General features: G+C 43.3%; 2 protein-coding genes across 6 annotated transcripts in view; both read right to left on the reverse strand.

Moving 5' to 3' along the window:
• CORIN (corin, serine peptidase) overlaps nucleotides 1–13,378 on the reverse strand; it is a 129,580-nt gene extending 116,202 nt beyond the window's left edge. For 4 of the 5 annotated variants that reach the window (XR_003533155.1, XM_027676327.1, XM_027676328.1 and 1 more), the window contains exon 1: nucleotides 13,140–13,378. Coding sequence is in view for 4 of the 5 variants with exons in the window: in XM_027676327.1 (XP_027532128.1) it covers nucleotides 13,140–13,214 (75 nt within the window). In the remaining variant the exon portion in view is untranslated. Of the gene's footprint in view, nucleotides 1–8,537; nucleotides 9,206–13,139 lie in introns of those variants that run through there. The other variant, XM_027676329.1, reaches the window with a different exon arrangement.
• Nucleotides 13,379–16,746: 3,368 nt separating this feature from the next.
• The window catches only part of NFXL1 (nuclear transcription factor, X-box binding like 1), a 46,600-nt gene continuing 42,989 nt past the window's right edge, over nucleotides 16,747–20,357 (reverse strand). The window contains exon 22 of the mRNA XM_027676330.1: nucleotides 16,747–20,002. Within this exon, the coding sequence (XP_027532131.1) occupies nucleotides 19,829–20,002 (174 nt within the window). The 3' untranslated portion in view covers nucleotides 16,747–19,828. The remainder of the gene's footprint in view (nucleotides 20,003–20,357) is intronic.

Genomic DNA, 20,357 nt, shown 5'->3' on the forward strand with positions numbered 1-20,357 from the left:
TATCTTCTGTGCACGATGGGCCTATACACAGAAATGTAGAAGACAACTGTTGTATCAGAAGCATTAAAATATCTCGAGCAAGCCTTACCAAAGTACTACATAGTGTTTATACCAGAAAGAAGTGGAAAGAAGACAAGTACCACCATGAAATGCAGAAAGAATGTCATTAGGAGGCAGTAAACAGATGGCTTTGTAGAAGTCCTCATAATGCCATTGAGGAATCTGCCGCCCAGCCAAGCAATAGTTCACGTATGGAAAATATGTTAGATTATGAAAACTATCTGCAGTTCTTTCCATATCTTTGATATTGTTCCCCTTCTAATATTGAAACAGTACTCAGTTGTCAGCTCCTGTGATTTTATCAGCTCTCATGATACTGGTCTTAAAGCTCTAGATACTGGATTCACATGACCATACCAGCCATTACAGTTTTCCCTTCCCCACTAAGGGAAGATGGCTCCCACTTCTCACAGTTACAGAGTGTAGCCATAAACGCCATAAACTGAGCGTGTGAAATGCCAATGTTTAAGCACAAAACAGCATATATATATATATATATATATATAAATTTAGCCATACTCATTGTTACAGCTTTTTTTTATGGACTCATTACATTCAAATGCCTGGGAATGAGTAACAGAAGCCGGAAATGGTCTACATTTTTTATCAATTCTGTCCTGTTCACATGAATGAGTTAGCAATGCACCTCTGTTTGACTACTTTATAGTCAAGAAATATAACATCATACTTTAACAGTCACTATAACAAATAGAAAGTGTAAGGTAAATCCTCCAAATGTACAAAGTCACATACTAAAAACACAAACAGGCAAAAAGTTGCATAATCTTTCTTTTTCAGTGCTACAGGAATCAGAGAGCCAAACTGAAATGGACCCTAAAGAATGAATGTTAAGACAGCCAAAGAAACTAGATACTAAGCAGCTTTTTGTCTGCAAATACAAATAGTACTCAAATTCCAGTGTACACAAATTTAAGAACAGAAGAGTCATAGTTATTCTGAAAGTAAATAGTGCCATTCAGAGGAAAAAAACCTTTCATGCAGCAAAGAACAAAACCAAAACAAAACCTTCACATACAGTAAGGCAGAAAAATAAAACAACCCAAACAACCCTCTTCATACAGCAAGGCAGCAAATATGAGAAGGATGTTATCACATGAATTGTTATTTGCACAATGAAATGCACTACTTTTCCCGACAGTCCAAGCAATTCCTTGTAATTTCTCCCAGGAAATTCCATATCCTCAGACAAATTATAAATTGCTGAAGTAATTAGTTCAAAGTTAATTTTTGATGATCAGACATCCTTTCCCTTTCAGGAAATTAACCAATCTGAAATACACAGTATCCAAGTAAGGGAGATGTCATATAAAGCTGGCCACATCATTCCAGAAGAAACATTTGGCTGGTCCTAGATGCCCTGTCCAGCAGGATTCCTTTGCTGAAGCAGAAACCTGAAAGACATTTAACCTTCCCGACATACACTTTCACTTAAAGTAATGAAAGTGTAACTGTGTCAGTGATGTTTTGTCTCTGCTAAAGAAGATGCAATGTGTAAAATAAGGTGATTTTTTTTTTGCCTTTCAGACTACCATAAGGACCCACTGACCACTTCTGTTCAGGTGACTTTTCAAGCTGTTATTAATCCAATTTGAGACACAGTGCTGTAAAAATGCAAATCAGGCATCACCAGAAGTGATGACATTCAGACAAATGAATACTGATGTGGTACTCTTTATTTCTGTTGCACAAATTTGGAATTCTTGACTCCTGACAATTTCAGCAGTCTGGTAAGCCACGGAGACAACTCTGGGACTGGGAAATTGTGGAGGTAGGCAGGAGAAGCTCAGAAAAGACAAGGTGACATTCAGGTATGTGACACTCAGCTCTGTGACAATTGCTCTGATGCCGCTCCAGCTTCAGTTTGTGATAGAGCCAGGGGTAAGTTTGCTGAGACAAAACCCAAACACAGCTATGGTGTTCCAGTTATCGGTGTGTTTGAGAGCCTTCACCGCCACTTTCCAAGCTACGTCTCCTTTAGCAAGTGCTTACAGTGCTGTCCAGTGTGACTGCAAATACCTCAGACATAACCAACCCTCACTTCCAATTTTGTAGCTGAGGTACAACCAGCTATCAGAGCCACTGACACACTGAGTTCCAAATCTGTTTTTGTCCAGGATGACAGATGAATGCATTTCTCAGTGGTGTTATCAGCATCCAAGTTACTATCTTACAGGGTATGCTCAATTTAAGAGAGCTTGCTTCTGGTGCAACTTCTCTTTCACAATTCATTCTTCCCTTTCTGAAAGCTTGAGGGAGGTGGAAATAAGTTGATCACTTATGGACATAGGCACTACAGCCAGGAGATTTGATATTCTGAGGAGTTTATTCTCATTCCATCTAGTTCTTTTGGGAAAGGCTCCACTGTTCTATCCTGGCAATGTAGTGGATTACAAAAGCACTTTCAAAACATCTATTTGATATCAAAATAAATAGAAATAAATAATGTAATAATTAGTCTCCACGAAAATATTTTATTTAGAAATCAGAAAGTTATTGACAAGAAAACTATTGACCTTGATCCTCCATTACAGGGGAACAATGCTTAACATTTCATGTAAAAGGGTGCAAGTGGAAAAAAAAGAATCTTCCATGTGTCAAGAACATGACATCACTAACTGCTCTCCATCTCATTATAAATGAGAATTAGACACTCCATTAGCCAACATATATGGTCAGTACTGATCACTTTTCAAAATTTAATTAGAAGAGAGGGGAAAAAGGATATTTATCACTACTAGAGAACAGCAGTATCACTCTTCAACACCAGTATGTTTTAATTCCTTCTTTTTTAAAAAGAAGTGTTGCTGAATAATGATTCTGCTTTGGCATAAATGATGATGGTTTACATATACTGTATATATTTACAATTATTTATATTTCACTGATGTAAACTTGTGACTACTATGGGGATGCTTCCCACAATCACAATGGAATTTTGTTGAATTTTCAAGAATGTTCAGGTTAGGAAATAGTACAGCTGATGGCAAACTTACTGCAATTCTAAGCTGTCTCTTCTTCATTACTCAGAGCTGGTGGTAAAGATGTGTGATGTTGCCACGCCTCTTAATATGAGCAAGATTCAGTAAACATATGGAAGATATCAAAGATTTTTCAAAAACTGAAGTGTGTATGGAAGGCATTCATTTTAAGAACGACTATGGTTAGCATTATCTTATATTTCTCAATGCCAGAACATGAACACCCATTCAGCCCACTTTAGCAGGCAGTGGGAAAGTATTTTGGGGAAAGTAATCTTTAATTAATGCAGAATTTAGGCTTTAGGGGTTATTAGTTTTCTTTAAGTTGCTAAGGCTTGCAAAAACTACTCATAGAATTTTCCACAGTGCCATGCTGTTCTTCTGAACACGCCCAGACACTACTCTAATGCTTTCCTGACTACCCAGATGTTCATTGCATTGAGGTTTGCTAAGCACGTTGAACAGCGGTGGCAAGCCTCTGGTTACACATTGCTGAGAACTACAACCCAGCAGGCATGGAGTAACACAGTACTCACTTCAGGTTCCTGTTTTGCCTGGAATTCAATGAGCAGATGTCTGGAGAAGAGCCATTAGCGCTGGAAAGCAAAATCGAAAACCATAAAAAAAACTTTTAAAAAAAATCCTAGTGGCCTAATTTGTGACAATAAAAAAATTTTGAAAAAAACCCAAACATTTTGAGGGGGTGGAGGCATACAGTCAGAGGAAAACCTCCTCTTAAAAGCAGCTTTCAAGCCTGGAAAACTAGATGGAACAAAAAGAAATCCTGCTTGTCCTGTGGCTCCCATTCAGGGTATCAATCACTCACCCCTTATGTAGAAATCCCATCAGAATCCCCCTCCCACAAGGCAATTAGACCTCATAATTGGACATAACCTTTTTTCCCATTATTGCCTGATCAGTAGACTTAGCCTTCTGAACTTGAAGGTGATCAGTACATTATGTATCCGCGATGTGTATTGCTGATTATACAACTGTACAACTTACTTAAAATCAAAAGTTTTCAATTACATGAATTGGATGCTAAACTAGAATACAAGCTAAAAAAGGCATGAATCTTCTTAGAAGCATTTGTCTCCTTATGTTTCAAGCATTTCTTATTAATTTTTCACTAAAATGGGTAATTATTCTTACACTACAAACATCTGCTAAGAAAAATTTGAAATTATTATTTGAATGTGTAACGTTAACTTTACTGACTTTTTTCTGAACTAATCGTTGGACCAAGGATAAGACCAGCAGCAATATTAATCAAAGGAAAGAACATGATGGAGTGTAAAAGCAAAGTTCTATCTGTTCAGCATAGCTGGATTTTTATTTGGCCTCCTCCCAAAGATGAAAATGGACTTACACAATGTCTCAAAGGTTGATAACCTACTACCTATGAAATTTAGAGGTGACTCATTCATTTTTCAATAGGATATCACTTTGTTCAGAAACATATCATCTTTGAATGTTTTGCTTCAGTAGAAGAAAATACAGAAAGAGGAGCATATTTTTTGAAACTACCAGGACATCTTGACAGAAATAACTGGAGAGGTGACTAGAGATTAAACCTATTCATTATTCTTGAAAATATGAAAAAAGGAGCTGATACAGAAAACTCAAGATTAAGTGGGTTAACAAGGCACATTGGTGTACACACTGGACTATGACTTTGATGTAGTACTAAAGTTTTATGGATCACATAAGGATTTATGGAATAAAAACTTCTAAGTTTTTATTCACCACAATCTGGTGAATTATTTTGTCAAAGAAGAAAAATCCTACTGTATTTATGGCTAGGAATATTCAATTTGTCATCCCTAGAACAGATGCCAGGTTTCCTCCCATTTACATTTTCATTGGAAATCTCCAAGAGTCACAGAATACTTCTATCAATGATGAGAAAAAAGTGAATGGAAACCATCTGGGTTCTTAGCCCTTCCAGACCACCATCAACACTCTTTCATATCTCTGACTTTATAGGGAAAAAGAATTGTTAACAACTTTTAAACACATTCAATCCTCATTTCAGACTTCCTTTCCATTCTTGTCTACATGCACTACAAATTATATAAACTTACTCCCTTAAAATGGCTGATCAGGGACAAACCGAAGTTTAAAAAAGGCACTTATTGGTTAATTCGTTTGTTACATAGTTGCTACAAATGAAAAAACAAGGTGAGAGAAAATAAAATTTAAAAACCACACAAACAAAAGAAAGATAGCGACTTACTCTACAGTTCTTGACATTCTTTCAGATATATTATCTACTTGGACAATATTTGCAGATGCAGAAAACTAGCATCTTTCAAACAATAAACTGTCCCTCAATACTATGTCCTGGCAAAAATGCACAAGCTGCTAAGGCAAGGTGGCCTCAGCTGTCTGTGTTTCTTCCTGGTAATGCGAAAAGGCAGGAAGCTGGGGAAAGTCTGAGCACTGCAGTATGTGCTGTTTCTATCATCTCCAGGTCCCACTAGTTTCGGGACAACTTTAACACAGGCAAAATAGTCCACACAGCAGAAGATTTGACATGAGAATCAGGAGCAATAGAAGAAATCTCCATGTTGTACCACTTGCCCATGGAAGTCCAGAGCAGACACAATTGTGTTTTACAGTTATATGCTGTATTATTACATTAATGCAGAGCTGCAGGTCTGAGAGGCGTGGGATGAAAAACTCCTCAGTGCTACCAGTGTTTTTATTCCCAAGAGAATGACCTGACTACTTTCTGAAATCTAATGAGATGAACAACGCAAGGAGCATGTAAGTGATTTCTTACTGCTTCATTCAGAGGCAGTAAGGGGGAAAAAATGAGTGTCTCTTTCCTTAGTAAATGCTTCCCAAGTCTATGACGTTCTCAAGTAACTCACAGTAATACTGGAATGACAGTACAGGCTATTTTGAAACTAGTTCTTTTAGGTGACAAACAGTAATAGGAATTGCTCTGGGCAATTACTACTACTGCTAAATCATTTTGAAGTCAGATCTCTCTAGCATCAAACAAATCAGTCATGGAGGATTCTAGCACATTAGTATTTAAAACACTAGGTTCTGTATATGGCAGAACTGAGTGTTACAGGTTTTAGGAAGAGAAGAAGGGAAAGACGGACTTTGACAAGTCTGGGACCAGTCAGTCTCGAAGCACAAGCACCATCCACTGAGATCACATTGGTATCTATCTGAACTACAACACACGAACTGGAGTAGATGCAATCTGATGGGGTCCCAAAAAAGGAAACTGTACCTTCATTTCCTTTCCCTTAAGGAAGGTGAAGATGAATTAAATTCTCAATATAGAAAACATACGTTTTGCAAGAAAAAGTGAGCCTTGGAATTCAGGAAGAGCAGTAGCTTACCGGGCACCTGCCATGATGCAACTTGACAGTCTTTTTCCCCCAGATTTACAGCAGCTGTCCCCCAGAGTCAGGGTTTGAACCATGACAGCATAAACTTCACCATTCCAAAGGACATCTGTCTGTATCTGATTTTCAGCCTCTTTTCACTTTCTATAGGGCAAGGTGCTAAAAAACTACATTTTGCTGGCAACAATACTAATAAAAACAGAGAATTGTAAACTGTGTGGCACCCAAAGAAGCAGATGTTACAGGGTTTCCACCCTAATGACAGAGGTGATGAAAAGGAACTGAAGGATCACAGAATCACATAATCTGCCGAGTTGGAAGGCACCCATCAGGATCATCAAGTCCAAATCCTGGCCCTGCACAGGACCATCCCCAAGAGTCACACCATGTGCCCCAGAGTATCATCCAAATGCTTCTTGAAATCTGTCAGGATTGGTGCTGTGACCACTTCCCTGGGAAGCGTGTTCCAGCACCCAACCGCCTTCTGGGTGAAGAGCTTTTTTCTAATATCCAACCTAAAACTCCCTGACACAACTTCAGGCCATTCCCTTTGGTCCTGTCACTGGTCACCACAGAGAAGAGATCAGCATCTGTCCCTCCTCTTCCCCTCACGAGGATGTTGAAGACCACAATGAGGTTTCCTCTCTGTCTCCTCCAGGCTGAACAGACCAAGTGACCTCAGTCACTTCTCAAACGGCTTCCCCTCAAGGCCCTTCACCATCTTCATTGCCCTCCTTTGTACACTCTCTAGTAGCTTAATATCTTTCTTATATTGTGGCGTGCAAAATTGCACACAATATTCAGTTCATCCCTTCATGATCTGGGAATAGGGGAAGCGGGATAGGGTGCTCCATGGTAGAGCAAATATTCCCAAAAGGACTGCAGCCCATGGAGGATCCACACCAAGGCAGAGGATGAGTGAGAAGAAAGGAGCAGCAGAGAAGAACCACAGTCCTTCCCTGCACTGCTCATTGCCTCACTGAAAGGACTGAGTGCCACCTGTGGTGAAAACAAGGGGGGAGGAGTCTGGAGTGAAGCTGAGCCTAGGAAGGTGGGAGGAGAGGTGTTTTCCTGAAATGTTTTAATGCTTGCTTCTTCTTTTGTTGTTGTTTCATAATACCTGAATCAGTAATTAAATATTAATCAGTAATAAACTAATTTACTCCATCAAAGTCTGTTTTGTCCATGATAGTAATCAGGAAACAATCTCCCAGCCTTTATCTTGACCCATGAGCTTCTCATTCTTCTTATTTTCTCCCCCATCCACAGGATGGGTGAGGGGTGAGAGAGTAGATGTGCAGTGCTGAGGCCATCCCACCACCACCCCCACAGTAGGTTGTGCTCCAGCAGGCACTGAGGGCCAAGAACTGTGACATGGATGCACCTGAAGGAGAAGGCATAGCAGCAGTCAGACAGCACTTTCTGTCTTTAACCTCCAGATATTCAGATTTCACAGGTAAAACAACCAGAAATAACAGCATAATGCACAAATTAATTGCAAGCACTGCTTTAAGTTATAATAATGAATAATAATGGCCAGTCTTCACGAACGAAGATTTTGGGAAAGGTCTTTTACCTTTCCAGCCTGCGCAATGGATTTTTTAGGTGAGACACAGCACGCGCTGAACTGAGCCCACCCTTTAATCCCAAGGTTCATCTGCCGGGGCCAAGCAAGCTTGGACAATGGCAGTGAGGTCCTCAGGACGTAGGTTTGTTTAGAGTGACCTTCTCATAGATGGATGGCCTCACAGGGCTAGCGGGCTCCATCTGCCCGGGGGGACCGAGGAATCGAACCTGGGCTGCAGCAGTGAGAGTCCTGCATGCTAACCACTAGGCCACCAGGGGTCCCAACTTTAAGTTATAATGGCTTATAATTTATACAGCCAAGGAGACCCTATCTCTCCAGGGGAACAGTTGTCTGCACAAGGTAGGCAAGGACAGAATCTAATTCAGACTTCAGAAATAGCAACATTCGCATCTCTTTTTGAAAAGACAAGCTCTTGCTTGACAGTCGTCTCATTATTATTTTTACATTTAGGATATTAAACCATTATCCCCATTTCTTTCATGTTTGCTGATTAGAAAGACAAGCCGAAATTTACAATGCTACCTGGAAGGGAACTATCTGTTCCACAGCAGAAACGAAACTTCCATCTGACACCGAGAAAAGCATTCTCACCACTGGGGCACAAAAGCGCACATGGATCTGGGAGCAGGGGGGAGCTCTCAGCACTGGCGGGAGCCGGGAGCGCCAGGGGGGCGGCGAGGGCCGGGGCGGCACCGGGAGCCGCTGGGACCTGCCGGCGGGGCTCCCCGGCCGCTCTATTTTTACTACGGCATGTTTTGCATTCAGACTTTCCAGTGCAGGCGGCCAGGGTCAGGGGATCCGCTCTGCCGGGAGAATCTGACAGGTCAGCCCAGCCAGAGTTATTTATAGAGGGCAGAGGACTGAGGGAAGGGATGCTATCGGCATCGTATTCTGCCGCGGGGCTGCGGACTGGGAGAGGCCCCCGCGAAGCAGCCCCCCCTCGCCCCTCAGCAGAGCCGGGCAAGGCGGGTGTGTGCGGCGGGGAAACCCCAGAGCTGCCCGGCCTGACCCGCACCCCCGCCCGCCCCTCACGGCCGGGGAGAGGGGCTGTGCCTGGACACGGGGGCTGCAACGAGAGCCAAGGAGGTGAGCCACCCCGGCAAGGCCCAGGCGCTCCTCCTTTCCTTTCTTCCCCACATTTTTCCTCATGCAGCCTCTCGAGAAGTGAGGATCCACCTCACACATCTACTAACACCCCCAGTTACAGATCCCAGCAAGTGGAGGGTGGCTCTTATGCCCTGCCACTCAGACTGAGGCTCAGTACAGTTCTAGATGAGACTGCATGCTCTCACGCAACAATTGACTGTGGAGGGCCACTAGAATTAAAAATTCAGAGACAATGAGAGTAATCAGGCTGGAGCAGATTGGATACTGTCTTCAGAGGCAATTCTGTGCATGAAGACCTTTACAACGAGGATTTAAGCTTTCCTCCTCCTTCTGTGACAATCCATCACTTCACAAGGGGTTATTATCCACCTTTCTCTCCTGTGGTTCAAGAACCATACGTACTCAGCCTGCCAGTTACATGGTCCATGTCTTTTCTATAGGGAAAGAAACTGGAACAGACTACAAACACGAATATTTCAAACTGTAATCAGACTGTCCCTCTCAAGCCCTGCTGCTTACTTAGCTGCTTCATCCTGAAGGCATTTAAAAATCAGGAAGGGGTCTGGCACCCACATTTGGATGGGCCTAGGCTGCATGTGCAAGTCTAAAACTGCTCTGCTGCAAGTGGCCCGACATCCGCCCCTGCCCAACCCTGGCTGGCATTCAGAAACAAGACATTCATCTGGCCTTGTAAGCACTTGCTGAGGATACCTGACATGCTGACAGGATTCAAACTCTTCCCACACAATATAGCCATAGCCACCATCTTTTAAAACCTGACCAGACCAGACCAGGAGTGCCACTGCATGTAACTGCCTAACAGCAAGTGATCTTCAGCCTGAAAGTAGATACCTGGGATCCAGGGCCTCCTGGTCCAGGTGGGGGCAAAGCCACAGTTCCCACCTCTTAAAGAAGTGTCTATAGTGCTTGTATTGTGCCTACTGGACTGGAATGACCTCAGTTTGCTGGGCCTCAGCATGGCAAAGACTCACAGAGCTCAAACAGCCACTGAGACACACCAATTGAAGCACTGTCTTCCTGTTTGTGTATGAAGAGTATGTTCAGAGTTCAGTATTTGTTGGTTGGAGTAATTGAGTAGTGGTGAGAACAGGAGCCACTTGGTTTCTTTGCCCAGTATAATTATTCCAACATTCCCTTGCCTGTTCCACCTTCTCTAGGAAGGACCGTTCTCCTCCAGACAAATGAGATTTCTGTCTAGGTGCTTATCCACCTCAGCCTCTGCACTCACTCCTTGTTTGGCCACGCAAGTAATGACAAGAAATTATGTGTCTGGTAATACATGGACTTAGTATAATGGCAGGACAGTAACAGTAATGTTCCTCAAGGGAGCTGAGTGCTAAGACCTAAATATGTATATAAGCTTAGCAGAAAAAAAAAAAAGGCAACACAAAAGCAACCCCTGCATTCAAGTAAGCCTGCATTTTTAAATAATTATTGGCACTACGAACAGTCCTGGCTTTCATTTGTATCTGCAGACATCATCTAATACATAACTAATAGTCAACCAATAATACAGATACATTAAATTGCCCTGTGTGCATTGCACATTTTATAGAACACCTCCAATCATGACACATTTCAAACAGTACTTTTGATTCACCGGACACTCAAATTATCTACAGACTGTCGAGTGCCAGCAAAGACTTCTGGAGAAGAAGTGAAAGTTTTGTTACAGCTCCAAAAGACTTAGGAAAAACAGTATTTTGTCCTGATGGTCCCATGAGACACTAAGTGCACAAGCAGACTACCCTAATCTGGGCAAGCAAGCTGGGTGCCTGGCTCACCACCACAAGAGGCTTCTCCGGAAAATGAGTGCTGGTGGCTTCCTTGAAAACGCATGCTAAATGAGGATTACATGCAGGGTGAAAGGGCCAGGTTTCCCCACAGCCAGAATCTGGGGGAACCCATCTGCCTGTTGGGGTACTCCATAAACAGAGGAGGGAAAAAAAGTCACCAGCATTCGCTATCTAAAGGAGGCTTGAACATCGTTTAGGATTTCTCTGTTCACCTGGAGGAGCCCCCAGCTTCCTAGAGAACCTTGATGTCCAAGGTGCTCTGGAGATGTCACCAGCTTTTACAGAGGCACAGAGGCAGAATGGTTCTCTAATTCCCTGTATTACTACAGTTGCTTGGATTATAATTGCTTGCATTATCTCAGTGACACTAATTCATAGCTGTCTGTGTCACAATACCTGAGAAGCTTATAACAGAGATCTCCAACTAGGGCATCCATTATAAAAACAAACTAAAAGTTTAATCCTGCTGAGTGGACCGTCTTTTAGGAACACAGGGAGTGTTTAAGTGGGCATATGGAAAAATCCACTACCATATTCTTACTGCTGAAAGCTAAAACTTCCCAAGAGACCTCGTGAATGCATTAAAAGCTCTAGATATTTGATTTCACTTAAGAGTTTCACCATCTCAGCCGGACTTCTAATAATTTAAAATAAAGGTTAATTAATTAATCGCCTGCCATGAAATGCGTCCAAAGATTCTGCATTTTAAATCAAGTGGAGTAACGATACTACCAAAGTATACTGCCGTATTTACAAACTCGTGAAACCAGCTGCAGTGCCATTTCGATCGCGCACGATCGCTGTGACAGCACAGGAGGCTCCGACGCCCTCTCCGCAAGTGTCACGCATCAGGCTGAGCACTTCTGTGCTCCCCCTCGCCGGTCCTGGCCGGCGGCGGAAAGGGATGCCAGCCCTGCCGGCGGAGAGAGATGACACCAGCCCTGCTGGCGGACGCTCCCGCTCGCTCGCCGCGGGGCTTCACACCGGCACTGTCACGGGGAACGCTGCCCCTGGCCCCGTTCTCCACCTGCGGTCCCCGCCGTGCCTGCTCCTCTGGCAGCGCCACCCGCACCGGGGACACCGGGGAGAACCTGCGCCCCGGGTAGCGGAGGGACGGGCAGGCTGGGAGGACTGACCCTGCAGGTTCGCATTACTGCGTCAGCCGCCTCTCCCATAAGGGCAGCCAAAGAAAGCTCCTTCGCTCCCTCATCCTTCCTCCAGGAGTGTGCCGGGACACTGCCAACGCCCGCCCTATCCCCTTCGGACACTTCCAACTACACAAGTGTGCTGATTCTCCCTGCAAGGATTCACTGCTTCACGGGATGACCTCCCCCTGTGGGTGGTTGCGGCCAGCGGTACCATCCCGCCGGACAGCCGTGGCAGAGGGCGAGAGGAGGGGAAGATGTTCCTCCACTCGACCCCAGGCTGCACCGACGCAAGGGTAAATTCAGCTCCCGCTCCTGCCAGGGGGGCAACTACCGCGCCGGAGTCACGGTGCATCGGGCTCTTCGGGAGCGCGGTCGCCGATGGAGTTGCCATGACCGTCCTGCCAGAGGCTAAGTCCAAATTTTGCTCCAGCAAATCCTATCCAGACCTGTTGCCCTCGGGTTCGGCCACCTCCTCCGCAGTCCTTCCAGCAGCAGAGCAATTAAAAGGCACATCAACCCCCTTGTTCATCCCCGCTGACTTCGTGAGAGAACTGGGGAGAGGGCGCCTCTCGGTTCTCCATGAGACGCTAACAACGAGCGGCTCACCTGCAACCCGCGCCTCTGAACGCGGCCCCGCACAGCCGCGCAAGTTTCGGCACTGGAGCGCTCCGGGACGGCCCCATCGCGGCAGGTTGGGCACGGGCGGTCGCTGTCCCCGGCCGTCCCTCGGGCCGCGCCACCCTGGGCAGGGCATCGTCCCTCCCTGCGAGCCACGGGTCCGCTCTCGCTACGACAGATTGGCGGGCTCGGGTCGCCCCTTCTCTTGCCCGAGGAACCTGCCGCTCAACCCCGCCGTGGCAGCGCAGGGTGTGCGCCGCGCACGGGGATTCCCCGCAGGACCAGTGGCGGCAGGGAGTGTCCCCTGAGCGCGCTGCCCCCGCCCGCAGCTCGGGGGTCGCTGAGCGGCGGAGCAGCCGCCCTCACAATTCCCCGGCCCCGTGGTCCCCAGGCGGCCCCACGCACGGAGGGGAGCGCCCTCAGGCTCGCCTTACCCGGCTGGCGGAGAGGATCTGCCGGTAGCGCTCCTCCTCCGCAGGCAGGACAGGGAACTGTTGCGTGGAAAGCATGCTCTGGCTGGTGCTGATCCCTCTGCACTTTGGTTGTCCCCCTCACCCTTCTCTACCTCGCTCTCCGAGGAGCCGCCTCCTCCCGCCTCCCGCACAGACACACTTGCCGGGCGGGGGGGGTCCCCGCATTTTGTCTTCTCGGCCGACTCTCCCTCCCCCCTCCTCCACCCAATAATAATAAACCTCCGAGAGAAAGAGCCACATCCCCACCCCTTTTGCACACAAGGCTCTACCCCTTTGGTACGCGCTGAGAGACAGCCCACTTGCTAATTTCGCCCTAAACCCGTCCCCCAGGGAGGGCGGATGAAGTGGGCACAGCTTTTGTTCCCCCCCTTTGCCGCCACCGATCAGGGACGCCTCGTCACGCCGCGTAGGGCTTCAGGTGGCAAGACAAGCCTGGGCCCGGGACGATGTGCGGGCCAAGAACCCCCGGAGCTCGCCCCTCGCAGCCCTCACCTTGGCTCGCCGGCGCTCCGCCGGGCCGCCTGGATGAGCACTTGCGGCCGGAGCGATCAGAAGCCAGCACAGCCCATGGACCTACCGGTACTCCCGGCCCCTCGTGTCGAAGTGCAGAGTTCAAAACGGGGAATGGCAAGCGTGGGTCCGTTCATTCATCAGCGCTTCCCGGGTGGACATCCCTGGGCGCTAGAGAACGTGCCTGCCTTCTGGCTGCGCTTCATTTTACGTTACGGTCATGTTTACATTTTACCCCAGGGACGGAGAGTTTCGCTCGCACAGGGACTGCAACGCTTTCCTCCCTAGCACAGAGGCTCGCTTTTCCCAGCCCATCCTCAGCTCCAAAGAGAGCTGAAAGGGGCGCCGGTACAGCAGAAGCGGAGAGGAAGGGGCTCCGGCGGGAGAAGGCTCTCCCGGAGCCGACGACAGTTTTTTCCAGCTCCTTCCCCACAGGAGGCTCCGGTCCTAGCCCCCTGGCGACAAGCCCGCCGTGCCCCGTCCCTCCTGTCCGAAGAAGCGCTGCGCGGGGGGACAGCGGCGACCCGGGGACATTGCATCTGTCCCCGCGCCGAGCCAGGCCGTGACCCGCCCCAGCGATCCGGAGGTGGAGCGAGGTGTTGATTGGTGCAAATATGTTGAAGCAAAGCTCTCAGGCCAAGAGACAAGTGCCACCTGAAGCTGCAAATTACAGAGCAAATGCCCCACGCCCATGAGACATCGGTTTTTAAGACTTGCATTTGATATATTTATCCTCTCTTCCCTGTATCCAAAGATGTCAAGTCTGACTGAAGCCTCGGTCTGTGCACATAAGGGAGCTCACAAGCACTATTCAAGAATGATTAAGTCGACAGGACAAAAGGCAAAACAAAAAACAGGACAAAATCAGTGGAAGTGGGTGCTACCAGAACAGAAACAGTTCAGGACCTTCCAAGAGACACAAAAATGTCATTGGCACAGCGGCTGGGTTCTGAGATGACATCTGTAAACCAGAAAGGCTGCCAGTATTTTACTGTGCATGACTGAGTGCTTCTGAACTGCTATCGTTCAAAATTTGAGTTAGAAAACATAAAAAAAAATGTGAACAACCACTTAGCCATGAATATGGCTGCTAGCTGTGTCACCACTCTTGGCTATCAGTGAGGGTGATACCTGTCATATATAGACTTTGTTTATATTTCTAAATTTATACATATAATATTCCATATGTTTATATAGAATATATAAATAAGCTAATAAATAAGGTGAACACTTCTTGTGCCTTTCTTTCCCCAGCATCTTTTCCAGATGTCTGTATTTCAATACCTTATGATTTAGGCCCTCTTACTTTGAGTGCAAACTTTAGGGTACAGAGACAAGGCGCTCTGTGCTTCTAGAGTGCCAATGTACTTAAGAGACTTCTGCTCATGGTAATTCAGTCCTGCATTTTTTTACCTAACCAACCAAAGTCCCCTCTGGAGGAAAACAGTGGTTTTGGTTTTAAAACAATTGCACAAAAAATAGGAAAAGCATGGAAAGAGAGACAAGAAGAGCACTCATGCAAAATCTTCAAACTGCTTAATGTAAAACAACAAATATTTTGCGCTATAATGCTGATAAAAAGAGTAATCAAACCATAATTTGTTATTCATAACGGTATTATACAGAGATTAGGTAGCCCTAATAGTAGGTAGTCAAAAATTCTAATAGAAAATGAAAACTTAAATCTAAGAGGTGCAGGACAAAGCTCAGCTTGGCAAAGCCAGCTTGGCCTTGGCTGAAGGATGGCTTTTCTTCAGCTGGAGAACTGTGGATTCCAAACCTCAAGCCAATCATGACTCCTAATCTCATACTAATTTCCTCTAGCAGGAGAGCCATTGAAATTGCAGTTTCACAACGAGGTTCAGCTGCAGTGTACAGCACACAGAGAAAGCCTAAGCTCAGTTCTGGTTTTGTTGGCAATTTTATCACTTAAATCACTGCATGAGCAACAATTATTTAGCCTAAGTAATACTTGGTTGAATTGAACCACAGTTCCCTCAGAGTACGACTTACTTCTACACAGCTGTCGTTTCACCTTATGACTCAGTTTGATACATCACAGAGCTCATATTCATACACTATCCATATCAGAAACTTGTTTTCCAGTACCATGGCATATAAACATTCTAATGCAGTGTTCAAGGAGTTCATTAATGTCTAACCATTAGTGAAAAGAAGAATATCTCATTATCTTATTATTATTTTGACTTCATTTGATTTTCTCTGATTTTTACCCTCCTTTCCTAGTAAATACAAACCACTACAGGTTCTTCATTTCCTAATTCTTTAGAGCAACTGACTGATTTACTTAAATAAGAGCAGACATGAATACAAATTTACATTCATGAAGCAAGAAAAGGGACTAACTTGAATGCCCATAGATAACAACTGGTAACGGGATGAAATCAAAGCAGAAGAGGGATATCCAAATAAATTACACCAAGGACAGGGTCACACACAAACTGTCCACACAAGAATGCTCCACCCTAAAGCACACACCAGAGAACAACTGCCACAGATATCAAGCTTCCACTGCCTGGCACAGGAACATTTTTCTGACCCAGCATCTCTTGTGCTCTAACCCCACAACACACAAGCTCATCACTCAGAAAAGCTGGCACAGAGCAGATATGTTTGGGAGCCTGAACTACTGAGATGATAAACTCAGTGCTTTAAAGCCACAATCAAGCACAGATGCTTTTATGAACAAATTTTGGGGCTATCTACATAGTAACATTTCCTTCTCTAGTAGTTATGATCAGCACAAATGTCTAATAACCAGATATATTTCTCCATATGAGGCAAAAAAAATCAGCTACTCAGTCCATTCCCATTTGTTTCATCTTAATCAACTTCCCCAACCCATTTTCGCAATTTTGTCAGACTAGTAACATGAAGGAACACGATTACATAATTCCAGCGTTAATTCAAGCAGTAAGAACTATCCTATCCAGAGAAGGGAACAAAAAGCATGTCTAAAACTTCCACTGCAGTGTGTCAGTCTTCATTACCCTGGAGGTTTGCTGCTTCACTACACCAGTTCCTTGAGAACAAACAATTTTTAAAGTGTTTTTGATACGTTTATTGTCTGACTTGGTTTTTACATTAAATTAACACACACAAGGGATTTGATATTGTTACAGGGAACAAACTTGCCCAAGGAGTTTCCAATCCCAAATATACCAACAACTTGTAAGCACCTTGGTTCAGCAGAAGGATAAATGCTCACCAGAATGCATCTGGAATCAGGAAAAGCCCCAGGTTTTTTCATTTTACACATGGCTAAATATTCTCCATGTTAAATCACTGTCAGGCTTCTATCACTGCAATTTCCCTTCAACAGCAGGTCAAATTATATAAATTGTTTTAATGTATACTTATCATTATGCTTTTTTTTTTGGTAAACTGTTAACATCCAAAATATTTCCTCATTACATTATGTAACAGTATGCTACATATAAATTGCTAAAAAACCCCCCATCTACCTTCAGTTCAGTTCTTTTCTAGAATTACCATCTTTCATTAATACTAAATAACAGGTGATTTTATAGGTACCTTTTACTTCAAAGGTTGTTGACAACATGCAGCTCCAACCAAAGAAAGGCAAAAAATTAACTGTAAAAATAATTTCAAGAACCAAGTAGAAAACTAGTGATTTATTAAACTGCAGATTGCTTGAACCCCCACACTTTTTTTAGGCCAAGAAATAAATATCTGGTTCAGCAGGCAGACCAACAGAATGCAGATGGTTGGATAAGATATACAGAATTATTTTAAATAAAATTTCAAAAATAGGTATGTCTTGCATATGCAAGGTTCAGGAGAGTTATTAATCCTTTAAGAAAGGGAATATGCCCACTCACACCCATCTGTATGAACAGAATGAATTTTTAAAGATTGCTGTGCTTTCTTATTATAATAAAGATGATCAATGAGAAGCCTTTTCCTCTTCAGCATTTCACACAAATACTACAAAATATGCAGAAAAGAATACTAAGAACTACTTCAAACATAGAACAAATGTAGTTCATTTTTATAGCTCTCTAGAGAGATATTTCTTCTCTTTGTTGTAGAGGCAAGGATAAACTTTCCATTGTACTTGATTAAAGCAAAAGGTAGCAGTAAATAGAAAATATTAGTTATAGTCATGTAAGATAAAAGCCTATTTCCACAATGGTCTCGTTCATGTTGATCTGCTTATTTCAGCCAGAAAGGTATCTTTTTGTACTTTTGGACAACTCATCACATTTTACTTCAGCTGAACAAAAATCTCTCTTCTTTCCCTCTCAGTGAGAAAAGAGTTACTGGCATAAGCAGTCACACAATAGCATTTAAAGAAAACATTATTATATCTGGAATTACCTTCCAGGCATTAATATTATAGAAAAATATTAAAGTAACAATAAGAAAAATGGTTTATTTCTTATACTAGAAAATAAGAAAATTCAATGGAGATGCAACTTTGCTTGGCATAATTTCAACTAATTCTACAACTTTAAAGACTAACGGTCTGACACATAACTAATATGCATCTCTAAAAAGTCAATTAAAAAGCCCCATAAAGCACTATAAATTAGCAGCAATGCATGCTAAATATTGTCAGTTTTCCTCACCTCTCTCCTCATTCACCAAACTTCAGTGAAAAATTGAGAAGAAACTGATTTTCTCCCTGTTTTGTTGATCTATGCAATCAAAAGCTACTGACTTTTTGCAGCTTTTCTATTTTATTTTCCTGCTGCTGAATCAGAATTACAATTGGGTATACGCTCAAATTAATACCAAGTCCCTTTACAAATGGGTCAAAATCAACCAAAAGAGCTTTCAAGCAAACTGCAATCTTCTCTAGTAATTCACACAAATGGTCCTATTGCTTTTGCAGGATTTGTGATGAAATTATATGCCTGAATTACAAGGCAACTAATGCCCTTTGGCTTTGTACCTTGGTTTTTTCAGGAGCTTGTAATCACTTTGTAGCTACCTGTAATGCTTGAGTATCAGCATAAAATTTCCAGCAGAGGTTTAAAAATTCAGTTTTCTGATTTCCCCCTGCTCCTGAATTTAACTTGCAGTCTCTCAGCTGAAACCACGTAGCTTCTCTGATAATCCTGAAGCTACATAAAGACCTCTTAATTCTACCAACCAACACTTATAACCTTAAGCAAGGTATTCCAAACTGTCAGTAAGAAAATATTTAAACATTTAAAAGTTTAGCTAGATAGTTTATATGTGACTAGCAAGCACCATCCAGATGGTTTCAGAATGACATCTGACTGTATTATGACACTATTCAATTACGTTTTTGCACACCTGTGCAAATTGCCAACTGTGACATTTATCTATACCAATAGTCAAGTGATACTCTTAAGTTCAATTTTGAATTGTTTTTCTGCTGCTGGCATTTGGGGATAGTGTTAAGAAGGCACCCCTGTACCCTGAAACTACTTTACATTCATGTTCAGCCAATGTATCTGTCCACTAAATGAACTTTTCAATTAGTTTGATCTTGAGGAAAGAAGAGCGGGGGTGGGGAAACAATGAAAAAGCAAACCTCACAGTCTGCAGTCTGTAAGGGGGCCACTATATTGTTTGTGAGATAGCTGAATTGAAAGACAGTTCACATTTCCTTTCTCTCAATGAGGCCCCAGAATATTCAAGACTAAGTGATCCAAAGTACCCTGTTAGTTGTCATAATTAAAACTGACATGAAGCACAGAAATTATTTTGTGATACAACATAAAGACCAGCATAAGAACACTAATCTTCAATAAACCACTAAACTGATTTTACAGGAAACATATATTCAATAAAGCATTTTATACCAAACTATTCTTAATATTATGAAATGGAGACAAGGAAAAGTAACACTACTAATAGAAGAGATGTTAACAGATCTCAGTCAGACAAACTATCAGCAGTTCAGTGTAGATTAAGATCTACTATTATTTTCAGTGTCTGAGTTCAGTATCGTGCTGTGTATGTAGTACACAAAAGGTGACATTTCTTCCCTCCTCTGCACTTTTCTTGGCAAATAGTATACACGCATAATCTATGCATATTAAGTTCTGTTACACACAGATTGACGTTCTAGGAATAATAGCTACCTAAAGTCCAACTGAGGTATATTAAATATTGAGTTGTTTTCAGCCATTGTAGACCATGAGCCATGCAATCATCACAACAGCAACTCCAAACACTGGCAACATAATGAGGTTCTTGTATTTTTGCCACAATGATTGTTCAACTTCTACTTCGTCTTTTCTTCTCTTATTCTTTCTTCGCCCTTTTAATCTGTTTTCGAAAGCTTCCAGCTCAGCCTAAATGAAGAGAACACCACAAGTAGTTGACATCTGTGTCAGAATTAAAAATAAGGAAATGTGCAGATTTTAAATAACATTCCAAAAAAACATTTAATAAAAGTAACTGTCAGCCAATGGAAGTTATACATTTCTTACAGATGAGACAGTAGGACTACATCCCAGTTACAAAGCACTTCCCTTTCAAGCATTAAACCATTGTTTAGTTTCCTATAAAACACACTGCCAAAAATGCAGCCAACTGAAGTTTTATATTCGATTTTCAACTCAGGCTGAATATATTAGGCTAACATGAGATTGTTATTTCCATGAAATATGTTAAAAATACATTATTTTTTCGTATTAAAAAACACAC

This window comes from Neopelma chrysocephalum, unplaced genomic scaffold (assembly GCF_003984885.1).
Source record: "Neopelma chrysocephalum unplaced genomic scaffold, ASM398488v2 Primary Assembly neopelma1_42, whole genome shotgun sequence".
Classification (NCBI taxonomy): domain Eukaryota; kingdom Metazoa; phylum Chordata; class Aves; order Passeriformes; family Pipridae; genus Neopelma; species Neopelma chrysocephalum.